The 12,227-nt window shown below is 42.4% G+C and overlaps 1 protein-coding gene across 5 annotated transcripts in view; it reads right to left on the bottom strand.

Annotated features, from left to right (window-relative positions):
• The window catches only part of LOC128761224 (cadherin-22-like), a 190,420-nt gene that overhangs the window by 17,642 nt on the left and 160,551 nt on the right, over nucleotides 1–12,227 (bottom strand). For all 5 annotated transcript variants that reach the window (XM_053869302.1, XM_053869306.1, XM_053869305.1 and 2 more), the window contains exon 10: nucleotides 11,402–11,523. In XM_053869302.1, the coding sequence (XP_053725277.1) occupies nucleotides 11,402–11,523 (122 nt within the window). The remainder of the gene's footprint in view (nucleotides 1–11,401; nucleotides 11,524–12,227) is intronic.

Here is a 12,227-nt window from a genome sequence, read left to right as displayed (position 1 = left end):
GAAACAACAGTAACAGCTTGTGTCAAAGTTTAGAGGTGAAGTTTGGGTGTCCACAAGGAGAGACAGTGTTGGACCAAAAATGGTAGAGATGAAGATGCTAGCAAAAAAATAAATAAATAAACAACGGCAACCATTGATAAACATGGATGTGGTAAATGAGTTCATGGAGATGATGTGATCGTGTTGCATTTGCTTTCTATGGTCAAGAATGTCGTGTCAGGACTAGAGTGAGACGTCAAAAGGTCCATCTTCTCTCCAAAGGCGTAACATATTGACTTTGTGTTCCATGCATGGTGACGCACTAGGCTTTTAAATGAGACGAATGTTTCCCTCTCACTGCATTTCCTGACGCCACAGGCAGCACTTCACCACACTGTCCAACAACACATTAAAAACACAAACACAATGCGATGAGGGTAATGGTATGGTATTCTTTAGATGCCACTTGGTAACACTTCTCCTCTGCCGAGTCAAACTTGGGTTGGAAGTTTTAGCTTCTCGAACTCTGTATTTAAAGTACATGAATACTTAAAGTACTTAAAGAAACAACAAAAACATCTTATTATTTGAGCATCATATACTGATGTTAACAACTTAACGTACACACATTCACAAAGGTTCAAACAGAAACAAACACAATAACATATTCAGAATATTCCTTGGCAATTGTCATGCTTTGGCACCGATCCTTCCACAAATCATTCTCATTTGTTCATGGGAGGCAATAACGTGGATTTCTTCCAGCTTTTCTTGTTTCATGTGAGTTATTTTTTTCCGAAAAATGAGGACAACAAAAAGATGAGAGACAGAGACCAGAGCATATCAAGTGGTTCCACTGAGATCTATGAAAAATGCAATTACACGCCAAAACGGGAGTCATCTTTTCTTTTCATCATTCTTCGAAGCCTAGTTTAAGGTAGTGTGAAGGTAAAAGAATAATGAGCAAAGACGAGACACAGCATGGGGAATCTTTACTACAGCTAAGGGATGAATCAAGTCATTTGAATATGAAATAGGAACAGCAGAGAGGATGCTGCCAGGAAGCCTTGATCTGTGGTCTTTGACAGGGTCCTCAGCAGGGGGGGACTCTCCAGCGCTATCTCCTGGTGAGGACAACTGCTGTGAAAGACTGAGTGAAGCTGGAGAGGAAGAGACGCAAACGTGTGGGAGTTTATCGAGCAACTGGTGCTGCTCGCTTAAACGCAATCACCTAATTAGATTTCTATCCCGCCGCCCCCTTTCCTGACCCCTTTAAATCTCCCTTATCTGTGGAAAGATGGAAAATGAGACCTTACCAAAAGGAAGGCGCAGAAGAGGTCAAGGTCGTGGGAAAAGAGATGGCTTTCTTTCAAGTAAAGTGTTTACACAAATATGTAATATGTGTTCAAAAGGGTGGTGAGGCCAGCAATGGTTGGTGGTTTAGATACAGAGGCACTGAAAAAAAGGAAAAGGACAGGAGGCAGAGCGGGAGGTAGCAGAGATGAAGATGCTGAAGTTCTCTCTGGGAGTGAGGAGTCAGGAAGCAGTAGATCAGAGGGCACATGTCAGGTGTTTAGGAGACAAAGTCAGAGAGGCTCGATTGAAATGGTTTGGACAGAGGAGAGAGAGCCAGTAGGAAGATGTTGAGGTTGGAACTGCCAGGCAGAAGGTGCAGGGGAAGGCCACAGAGGAGATTGATGGAGGTGGTGAAGGAGGACATGAGGTTTGTAGGTTGGTAGGTGAGATAAGAGGAAGCAGAGGACAGGGTGAGATGGAAGAAGATGATCCACTGTAGTGACCACTGAAGGGAGAAGCCGGAAGAGAAAGAAGAAGACAAGTAGTATGGCTGGTTGTCCTAAAATGATAGTGACTTCTGAGAGTGAATCATGTGGAGGTATATGCAGAAAAATGAAGTGCTTCTAAAACACACCGGATTTGCCAAGACATTCTGTGAGTGGATACTTTTCATATAAATATTATAAATCCATTAAGCTGCAGAGAGTTCTGGGGAAAAATTATGCGGCTGTTGCCCCAAGCACAAATGCATAATCCACGTATGTGCAGTCGACTTTCCAAGTGCTATCTAATGAAGTCAATAAAAAAGTGAAACAAAAATCGGACCCGGGAAGAGACATAGCGGGCTAAAAGCTCGGCCAGATCAGGAGGGACGAGATCATTTAATGTTTTTGAAACATCAGAATTAAAAAATGCTGTTCCTCCACATCGAGAGGAACCAGTTGAGGTGGCTCGGGCATCTGATCCGGATGCCCCCTGGACGCCTCCCTGGGGAGGTGTTCCGGCCATGTCCTACTGGGAGGAGACCCCGGGGAAGACCCAGGACTCGCTGGAGAGATGATGTCACTGGTCTGGCCTGGGAACGCCTCGGGATCCCCCGGGAAGAGCTGGAGGAGGTTTGTGCAGACCGGGAAGTTTGGGCTTCCCTGCTCCGAATGCTGCCTGCGTGACCCGACCCCGGATAAGCAGCAGAAGAAGGTGAAGGTGAAGGTGAAGAATTCAAAAATCTATTCTAAAACTCACAGGCAGCCAGCGGAGGGAAGTCTTCTGGTGATGGGGGTTTTACTTAAATAAAACAGTACAAAAATGCTCAAACAGAAGCAGAAGAATATAACTTTTTAGTTATTGATCCGTCTTGAGGATATGCTGCATAATGACTTCAGTAGAATGATCATTCCACTCTCGGCTATGCCTGAATATGATTCAAAAGCTGATGCTATTTGTGAGAAAACCTCTTCTTTTGTCACTGAAAATCCAAGATTGATTTAATGAACCTGCCTTTTTCTTTGGCGATACATCTTCCCTTGACATTACATCAATTACACAAGTGACATTCCCCAAACAAGCTTTCACAGTCTCAGTAATTACATCTTAAAACCCTCTTACAGCCCAGAGCAGCAATAACGCCCTTTTTTTTCTCTCTGTTTCCAAAATCTAATATGAAGTTGCACCCTGTAAACATCAATACAACAAAGGTAGGAGCATAAAAGCAGACTTGGATCAGTAAATATTCCAGTCTGACAAGTCTCCTGGTTCGTCTGAATCCACAAGTAAAGGCATTGGTGTGCACAAAAAAAAATGACTCACTGTCTCCTACACACCTCATAAAACGCCGTCTGGGTTGCTTTCAATCATATGCGCTTTCTTTCCCTGTGCAGAGAATAAGTTTTCGTCTGTGAGTATCGGTGCTCAAGAGTATCGTCTAGTGTACATGTGTGCCACGTGTTTCCATTGGATGCGCTTAACATTTAGTCTCTTCTAAAGCTGCAGAGTGCCAAGGCCAAGCTGAGGTGATCTGTCGCACTGACCCACTCAACCAGCTGTGAGAGGGTACAGCTGAACTGACAGGCCACTATCCCCCCCGGCCATACTTAGTATTTGGCTTCCCACCCGGCCTCTTTTTCTGCACTCATGTCACTATATGATATCCGTCTCTCTGCATTCAGTCACGTAAATACCAAGAGGTGGGTAAGCGAAGGGCTGCAAGGTAAAGAGAGTGTTCTCATCATTCTGTCAGAGAGGGTTCATAATTCTATCAGTCGAAAGTGTGGCCAAAAACAACATGGGAATTCACTTCTTCTGTCTCAAAGTTTGCTGAATGCAGAGAAAACAAAGGTCAAGATATCATTCGCTGCAGGGTCTTCAGTTGTTCACCAAGTTGGAGTGACTATAGTGGTGTTTTGAAATAACGTACAAGTACTTCAGTCACTCATTGTCAACTGGTGGGTTGTGGCCTAAAATCAGGTCGCAAAACCACAGGCAATAATTTGCTTTACTATGGATGCCATCAGATGATGACTTCCCACTGGCGTGTTCTGATATTTTTTAAGCTTTTTAATAAACTATACAGAATAGAGAACTGCCAAACAGCTGTGTCGTTGTCAGACCAGGAAGTAGCCAGACTCATTCTGAAACTGTGAAAAGCCTGTTCATTGATGCCAGCATTTGTGATTCGCGTTTGTGATCTTTTAGCAAAATGTTACCGTTTCATTTGGTCAGGAACCGCATTGTTTATACTGTATACATAACAAGAGCAATATCAGTGAAATGTGATCACTTTACGAAGCTTATTTTAATTTGAATGGTACAGTTCTCCAGTTCCAACTCAACTTGCCTTCTGCTAAGATTCATTTATGGAAATACCAGACCAGTTTTCACTGCGTGGGGCTGAAGCTGCGAGTAACGCAGAAGTTAATCGTCTGTGTTGCATGTCACGCACTTGTCTTTCAATAAACCCGTTTCTGCAGCAGCAGGACTCCTAGACACAACATAGGTAATGCGTCACACCAATAAAAAAAACAGTGGTTGGATAATGGGGTGGTGCCTCAAGGTGCCTCTCTTGAAACAGAGACTCACGTCACTTGGTAAATACAGCACCAGATGTGGTCATGAGCTTGAGTTATGATCCAGACTTTGCGCCTCCCTAAGTGAAGCGCATGATCTCGTAAGGTACAATATATACCAAGTACCATCAAGTGAAGTAACAACAAGAGCTGTTGCATCTTTACACAACTGCTCATTTTGAATATCACGCAATGCCAAGGGAACCAAATGCCAATGCGTCAGCTCACTTCTGTGTTACATTGGACAATAAAGTCCACTTGGCGATATGTGACGCCTGAGGAGTGAGAATGTGTTGCTTAAAATACCTGCTTCCTCACAGTCTGCACATCTGAAGCAGGATTCACACGAAAGGATTTTCTAAATCTTAAGAACTTTATCTGAGACTCCTCACATGAAGATTAAAATATCGGGCGTTGATTCTTATGTCTACCGTGGGGCCCTGAAAATCTCATTAGGATACGCAACACACATCGAGTTTCAGCCCCACAACACCTGTAGTAGCATGATGTCAAAGTCAAAAATCTCACACGACCGCATGTCATTGAATAGAAACAAACAATGTAACATAACATGGAAGTGTACGGTATGATAGTGATGAAACATCTCAAAAGAAAAATCCTATAACTATACTGTCAGGCGGACAACTGCAGGTCACAGAACAAAAACAAAGTCGCCCGGACAACTGGACGGAAACAGACCAGGTATAGGCACTGGCAGATTGGACGATTTAATCCCTAGGATTTTTTTGTGCTCAAATCTATATCTGCTTTCTTGGTTCCTGACTGGCTGCATTCTGTTCACTGTTCAAGTCGGGAGCAGTAGGCTCTCCCGTCACAGAAAGATTTTTGATCATAGATATCCAGCATGTTTACAGTTATTAGTGCAGGCCATTTATGTAGCTGATTATTGGGAAAAAAATCATTCTGAACTCACCTCAAACCCCACATTATAAGGGGGACAACACAAGATCAGGAAGAAGCAAAAATAGCCCATTATTGCTACTGTTTCAGGTTGTACCGCTTCAGGTGAAGGCTTAAATACAAACGACTTTTTCCTCTGGAAAGAAATGCACAAAATAAATGGTAATGGTTTTGATAAAATAAGAGCTGGGTAAGGACAGTGTTTTTCCTTGAGATGAAATTTGTGCCAGTGATCCTAAAAGACAAAGCTTTTTAAATAGAATGTCTGAGCTACATTTCTTCAACTTTTGCGTACTTCCTTTGAAAACTGCAAAGATTAAGCTTTGGTCTTACCCTCTTGTGTCAGCTGGCATTACACAGTCAAGAGATCAGATCTAGACAAGGTGAGAATCTTTGTGTCATGGTCCCTGCCTTGAACTGTGCCACCCAGTTAAAAGCCTCTCAATCCTCAGTCACCACTCTTTTTCCTCTTCGCAGCCACTCTGATCACGAACATTCTGCCGCTAAACACAAACAAAACACATTCTGTTTCCAACTCTCAAATGGGATCAAACCCAGCTGTGGGTAAATGGCTTAGGTTAATCAGATTTTCTCAGTCGTTCCACCAAAGCGCTAGGCCTGATACAGCTGGTCTGACACTCCGCAAGTGAGACTTGCTACATACACCATGAGACAATGGAAGACTCTTCATTACTTTGGTAAACTGCGGATTCATGAAAAGTATTAACAGTGTGACAGCGAGGACTGTGTGCTAACAGCATGTGTGTGGGTGTGTGTCTGACAGCGGCAGGAAAACAGGCAGTTATGACCATTTTCGATGAATACGGCAGATAGATAGATGGACATTTAAATGAAGATTCACTTGAGGAAAAATGTTGACCTAAATCGCTCTGACAGTTGAATCAATTGAAAAATAACAGGTTTTGTGTGGGCTCTAATGAATTCTGCTTGTGCAGCGGGCCAGTTAGGAAGGTGGCACCGGCTGCACAGCAAACAAAGCAGCAATGATCCGTTTGTTAACGTCGGTTTCTCTTTTCAACAAAGGTCAAACTGGGCGAGTGCACGTTCACCTTGTCCTCAGACATATGCAAAAGGAATCTCGGCAGCCTTTGATGTTGACTCTGTGTGAAGCAAAAGAAGCCTACTTTATTATTCTAATTTCTGAGTGCTGGCTCCCTGACCACATTTTTCCGAAGTGATAAACAACATTCTTCAGGGGCTGATACAAAACGAAGGCTTGTTTTATCCATGGACATCTGTTGGCTGATGAATACACCTCAGGGTCTCTCCTTCTGTTAGATTATTTTACTGGAATAAATAATCACATCCTGGGAAGCAAACATCAAAGTGCATTAACATATCAGACAAAAGCTCTGTGTTCCAAGAGACAACAGAGACCTGAGCAATAACGCTCAGAAAAATGCAACGAAAACAATCCGATGAGATTGAAAAATAACCTCAACAACAAGAATGGAATCGTGTTTTTGGAACCAAACATCAGAGGAGTTGCTACTCTGAATGAACTATTTGATTCTTTGCAACATTGCAGCACGAGACTAGGTAGCAATTGGCCATCGATGTAGATGTATCTTGTAGAATAGTCAGCGTAACTGAACAGAAAAAAAAAGATTGTCTTTCACTTCTTAATCCAAAAGTAAAGGTGTGATTGTGATTGGAAATGACTGTGATTCATGAACCAAATGAAGTGTCTCATGAAGGGAAATTATTGAGTAAATAAAGAGATTCAATGTCCCAAATGATTAAAGTTTATTTTAATGTATCTTTAATGTTTTTTTTTTGTTTTTTTTTACAAAACTGTCAGTGAGAAGAATGTATTCCCCCGAAAAACTTTTTTTTTTTCCACACAATACTCAATATCATGGCAAAATTGATAACATTTGTTTGACACATTCTTTGTTTTTTAGTTGCTGTTCGGTGCGGCGAAGCCCCGACAGTGATGTGGTGCTAGTCAGTCATGCAAGGAAGATGCCATGTTGGGAACCCAAAAGAGAGAGCAGTTGACCAAACCGAAATGGACCGAAAGTCAAGTCAATAACAGACAACGGAAATGGAAATAATTGCCCTCAACGAACGGACATTTCCCATACACGATGAACCACAGTGCACCCTGCCCAGTCAGCAAAACAATATGTACCGTACTGACAACCAGGACGTGTTCTTATACTTTCAATTAAAGCATTGTGAAAGTTGTTGCAGTGTCAACATGGCAGCTCAGAGAGGCAGTACATTAATAGCACTGTATATTGGCAGGTGTCTTGCTATTCGTATCCCTACACAGGAGTGTTGACACGATACATGGCGATGTATTGCGTTATTCTATGTTCAGCAATATATTGCAATAACACTTATTTTAAGGGGGATCATCAGCGATTGAAGTACAATATCATGCGCATGAAAACAGGTTTATTGTTATGACGTCAGTCCAGTTAGACTTCCTGTTCAATCCTTAGTCAAAATCTGAGTCATAACCGAGGCTCAGACAGGTTAACAGCTTTTTGCCAGAGTTAACATTTTTCAACTTCAACATCCCAAACATGTTGCACACCGGTTGTGGTGTGTATTTCCAGCGTTACATGCAGTTGCTTTCGTAGCTTAAATACTGTTCCACTTCTTATTTTTACCTTCTTTAACACCATCTCTTCTCTCTGTCCCAACCATCGATAGGTCAGTTGTCCTGTGTGTCTACATTCTACTCCCTCTTCTCTAACGCTCCATCCTGGGTTTGCTTAACAACACATCATGACAGGTTTCAGAACTGCCCGATAAAGCCTCTCATTCACTCTAGTGGGCACTTTTCCTACGCAGATCATCCCAGAAAGTTGTCCCCACCGTGCACAACCTGCCTGCACTCTCTTCTTCACCTCTGTTGGACTCTGTCGATGTAGTTTTATACAAAAGAAGCATGTATGCACGGTTGCATGAAAGATGGCCTTTTTCAGCCTCATGTTTACAGGAAAATGTCAATATCAACACATGCTATTAAAGAATAAAAAGCACCTGCGGAGGTGAAAACATGATCAATACATTGTCTCAAGCTTTCATGCTTTTAGAGCAGCGCTATACAATCAATATTACCCTGCTTTGATCCTCTATCATAACGTCTGCTTGGTTAGCTTTCGGATCAAAAGAAGACAGGATGTTTGCTTTGCCATTTTCCACATCCGCTCCTTCAAACCTCCTGCTAGCTTTTGCTTCAGGTGTTGTCAAGCAGTGATTGTATTCAAGGGCTCTCAGCAAGGGTGAACATCATGTTTGTAAACCTCACCTGCGCAACAAATGGAGCCACTAACCACACAAAATATTTCAAACCAACCAGAGAAACACAGTGGAAACACTGCTTCATAGCAGCGGCAGAGAAACCACTGAAGGCTTTGAAATTGTCTCACCCAACTTTTCTTCCTGTCAAAAGACAATTCAAATCAAATTCAAACACATTTCCTCCCATTTATACACTTATTTCAATCACAAAGTAAGACGACTTCATCAGCGACACTTTCAAAAATCATCATATTCATTCCGTAATTACAGTGTGAAACATGTCCATGCATTTCTTTCTAATGAGAGCATTAAAAGCTTTTTCTTTCACAATGCTGGAGGCCGGCGGTGAACTTTTCAGCGGAAAGACTAATCATCTCCTGTTATGAGGAGTGGAAGGTTAATGTGGCTCTCCGCTGCTGAGGGAGGGTGTGAGGTGGGAGTGGAAGAGATCAGAGCAGACGACGTTCCTGAAAGTCAAACGCTGGCAGCCCGGTGGAGACACATGCGGTGGGGGGTGGGGGGTGCGGAGCGCTCCACCGATCCTGGGCATCAGCTGCCGGGGCCTCATTACGCGTACAGATGCTGCTCCCAGCATGGGAGGCGTCTTTAAAGGTTTTTGTTAATTGTTTTATTCTCTCTCTTGGTTGAATTGTCTCCAACTCTGCCAAACACCTGTTGATTTCCTGGGAAAGCTATAATGATTGTGTCTCTTGAAAATCATGCTCAGTGTTCCCGGGGGAATTGAAGTACACTCTGTTCTCCCATAGAAACATGAGTGAACATGTGACATTACTGTGTCCGTCAACCAGCCACCGCCACATGACTCAATGAACACAATGGCAAAAAGTACCATCAAGGCAAATTGCACATTTTTGAGAGGGTATTAAAACCGAAAAACAAATTGAATATAACTGAGTGACGGACTGGAGTGTGGACCGGGGTGGTGGAGGCTTTTGCTCCAACACAACTGTCTGTTGATTTTGTGGATGTCATGCCGTCCAGGTCTGAGAGAACAGATATTTCATCCATGCTATATGTCTTGTACTGTAGCATGTAATGTCAAATAATAATGTCCTGGACATGGACTGTTTGTTCCTCTTCCCTCTGGCAGGAGGCTACGGTCCATCCAGACCAGAACCTCCCGTCACAGGAACAGCTTCTTCCCCTCGGCCGTCAGACTGCTGAATTCGTGAACAGCCTTGTTGTTGTTTTATTTTATTTTATTTTATTTTATTTTATTTTATTTTATTTACTTTTTCACTGCACGTTATTCCAAAACACTTTCCTAGTTAGTGGGCTCCCCACTGACCATGGCAATAAATTTGATTCTGATTCTGATTCTGAATAAAGCTACCTAACCTAACCAGCATATGGAGCTTAACCAGTCAGGTGTCTGAAGACTGGGAACCTAAATGGTTAAACTATGTGGGCCTGATAGGTTGGAACAAAAACCTGAACCCACTGGGGGCCCCTGGTCTAGATTTAGAGTCCTGATTTCCTAGGTGATAAGGATCTGTTTTTAATCTGCATTTTCAGGTATTTGTGTGTATTAAGCACTTGGACACTCATACCTAATAAAATGTTTAATTGGAGCCTTTTCAAAGTCATGAATTCTGCTTTATGGTTTCGCAAGGTGGACAGTCCTGAGCTTCCAAAATACTTTATTAAATTAACTCTTATATAATATTATATTAACTCCTATATTGCAATATATTAACTCTTCCACCCAAAGAAAACTCTTAGGTGAAACCCAGACTGGAGATTCCACCATTCACTGACCAAAACACAACGTCATAGAGGACCTGCTCAACATCAGTGCGACTGTCATGTCTGCGTTTCTCCATGCTTTTATTTTTGTGATTCCCGGTTGTTCCTTCATTTCCATGTCCTGTTCTCTCTCAAGCTTTCCGAGCGACACAGCTGCAGTACATTTGGTAATGGGACTTCCACGGATATCAACTCCTCGACGTCAGCTTATGTCGCCAGATGGTTTCTTCGTGTTCCAATGGTAAACTCTCCTAAGACTCTTCTCTCTCGTTTTAGCTCCCTCGAATATTCCTTGGTTCCCGTTTCTTCTTGCTTCGTCTCTGCTTTCATTTTCCATCTAAGGTAGAGTTCCGCGTGTGAGTATTTTGTGGATCTGACTTTTTGTTTCCTCATTGACATTGTTATTTCCTTGTGTGTGTGTTTTCCACCACCAAGCGTTTTATGTGAATTGGGCCTCGAGTATGTTTGTGTTCTCCCCGTTTGTAAGGCTTGATTATAATTCGCCTCTGTTGTTCCAGGTTTTTCCCCAGCCCTTATGTGTAACTCCTGGTCCCTATTCTGGTTCTGGCGCTTTTCGTTCCTGTTCGTGTGTAAAACCTCGTCTTTGTCTATTCAATGTTGTCTCTTGTCTGTCGTCCAGCATACATTGCACCTGGGTCTAACCTCAGACAGCCATGACAGCGACTTCATATTCGGTTGTGAAGTTAAAACCTCAACAGTTTTTAGAGATTCTTATCCAATAAACGTCATCATAGAAACGTCGCGCATTGACTAATTTTAATGACGTGTGTTATTTGTCAAACTGTTTGTGTAAGCATATTTGCAATGAGATATATAAGTGCAAGTAGCAACACTAGGAACAATAAGAACCTGTGCAGGATTACTGCAGCGCTGCTGTGCCAAACTAACTTCCCTCAGCAGAGTAAACAACAACTCTATGCTTCTCATTGAGACTCACTGATGGCATTTGCAATCAGAGCCTGAACTAAGGTGTTTTAAATGTCATGTTACGTGTCGCGCCTGGAAAAGACACATAGTGATATTTTGATGCATTCAGTGCTCAGGGGGTGACAAATTGTTGAAGCGATGTGACCTACCTGGCCTGCCTTAGCATCCTCACATATGGAGGCTTCGTACGGAGTGGCCAGCTCAGGAGGATTGTCGTTCACATCCAGAATCCGAATGCTCACGTCGGAGTAAGACGCCATGGTTTGATTGTCTGCGTGAGAATGACAGATTCAGTTGTGTCATAAGAGATCATAAAACACACAATATACAGAATTCAGAGCACAGCGATATGTTCAAGACAGAATCTGTGATGTATAGATAAGCTAACCCGCTTCGTTGTGTCCGCGTACGGTGCCGCCATTTACTACTAATTTCAACTACTACTACATACTTTAGTCGGCTCACCCAGTTATTTTAGAATTCCTTTTTAAAAGATTTCATCATGACTTGACCTCCAACACAACAAATTCAATATTTGACTTTGAATCAGAGCATGAAAATGATCAATCTTGTCTGTAGGGAAACACAGGAAGCTGAGTTTAAAGTGGCAGAGTTGATGATACTTTTTCATTGGGGGTTAGTGAAGGACAACATCAAACTGAGCACTGTTTATCAGCCCATCCAGAGGAGTTAAGCTATAGTGAGCCTAAGCCTCGCTCTTTCCAGTTGGTCCATGGGACCTAAGATCGGAAAAAAAGAAGAATCAAAGTTTATGGGAAGATCTGTTATTTTCTTGTCCACTTTGCTTCATGCCTGGATCACACATATGTAGAGGCCGACTGTACCTCAGTATAAATGATAAACAACGGTGTGAGTTTCAACTACGTTTGTCCTGTACATTATGATTCATTTGCTTGTGAAAATACATCATTATTTGGACTAAAAATCAAACGTGGCATGTATGACATCAGAACA

This window comes from Synchiropus splendidus, chromosome 6 (genome assembly GCF_027744825.2).
Source record: "Synchiropus splendidus isolate RoL2022-P1 chromosome 6, RoL_Sspl_1.0, whole genome shotgun sequence".
Taxonomy (NCBI): domain Eukaryota; kingdom Metazoa; phylum Chordata; class Actinopteri; order Syngnathiformes; family Callionymidae; genus Synchiropus; species Synchiropus splendidus.
Note: the sequence above shows the minus strand (reverse complement) of the source record. Positions and strands in the feature narration are given on the sequence as shown.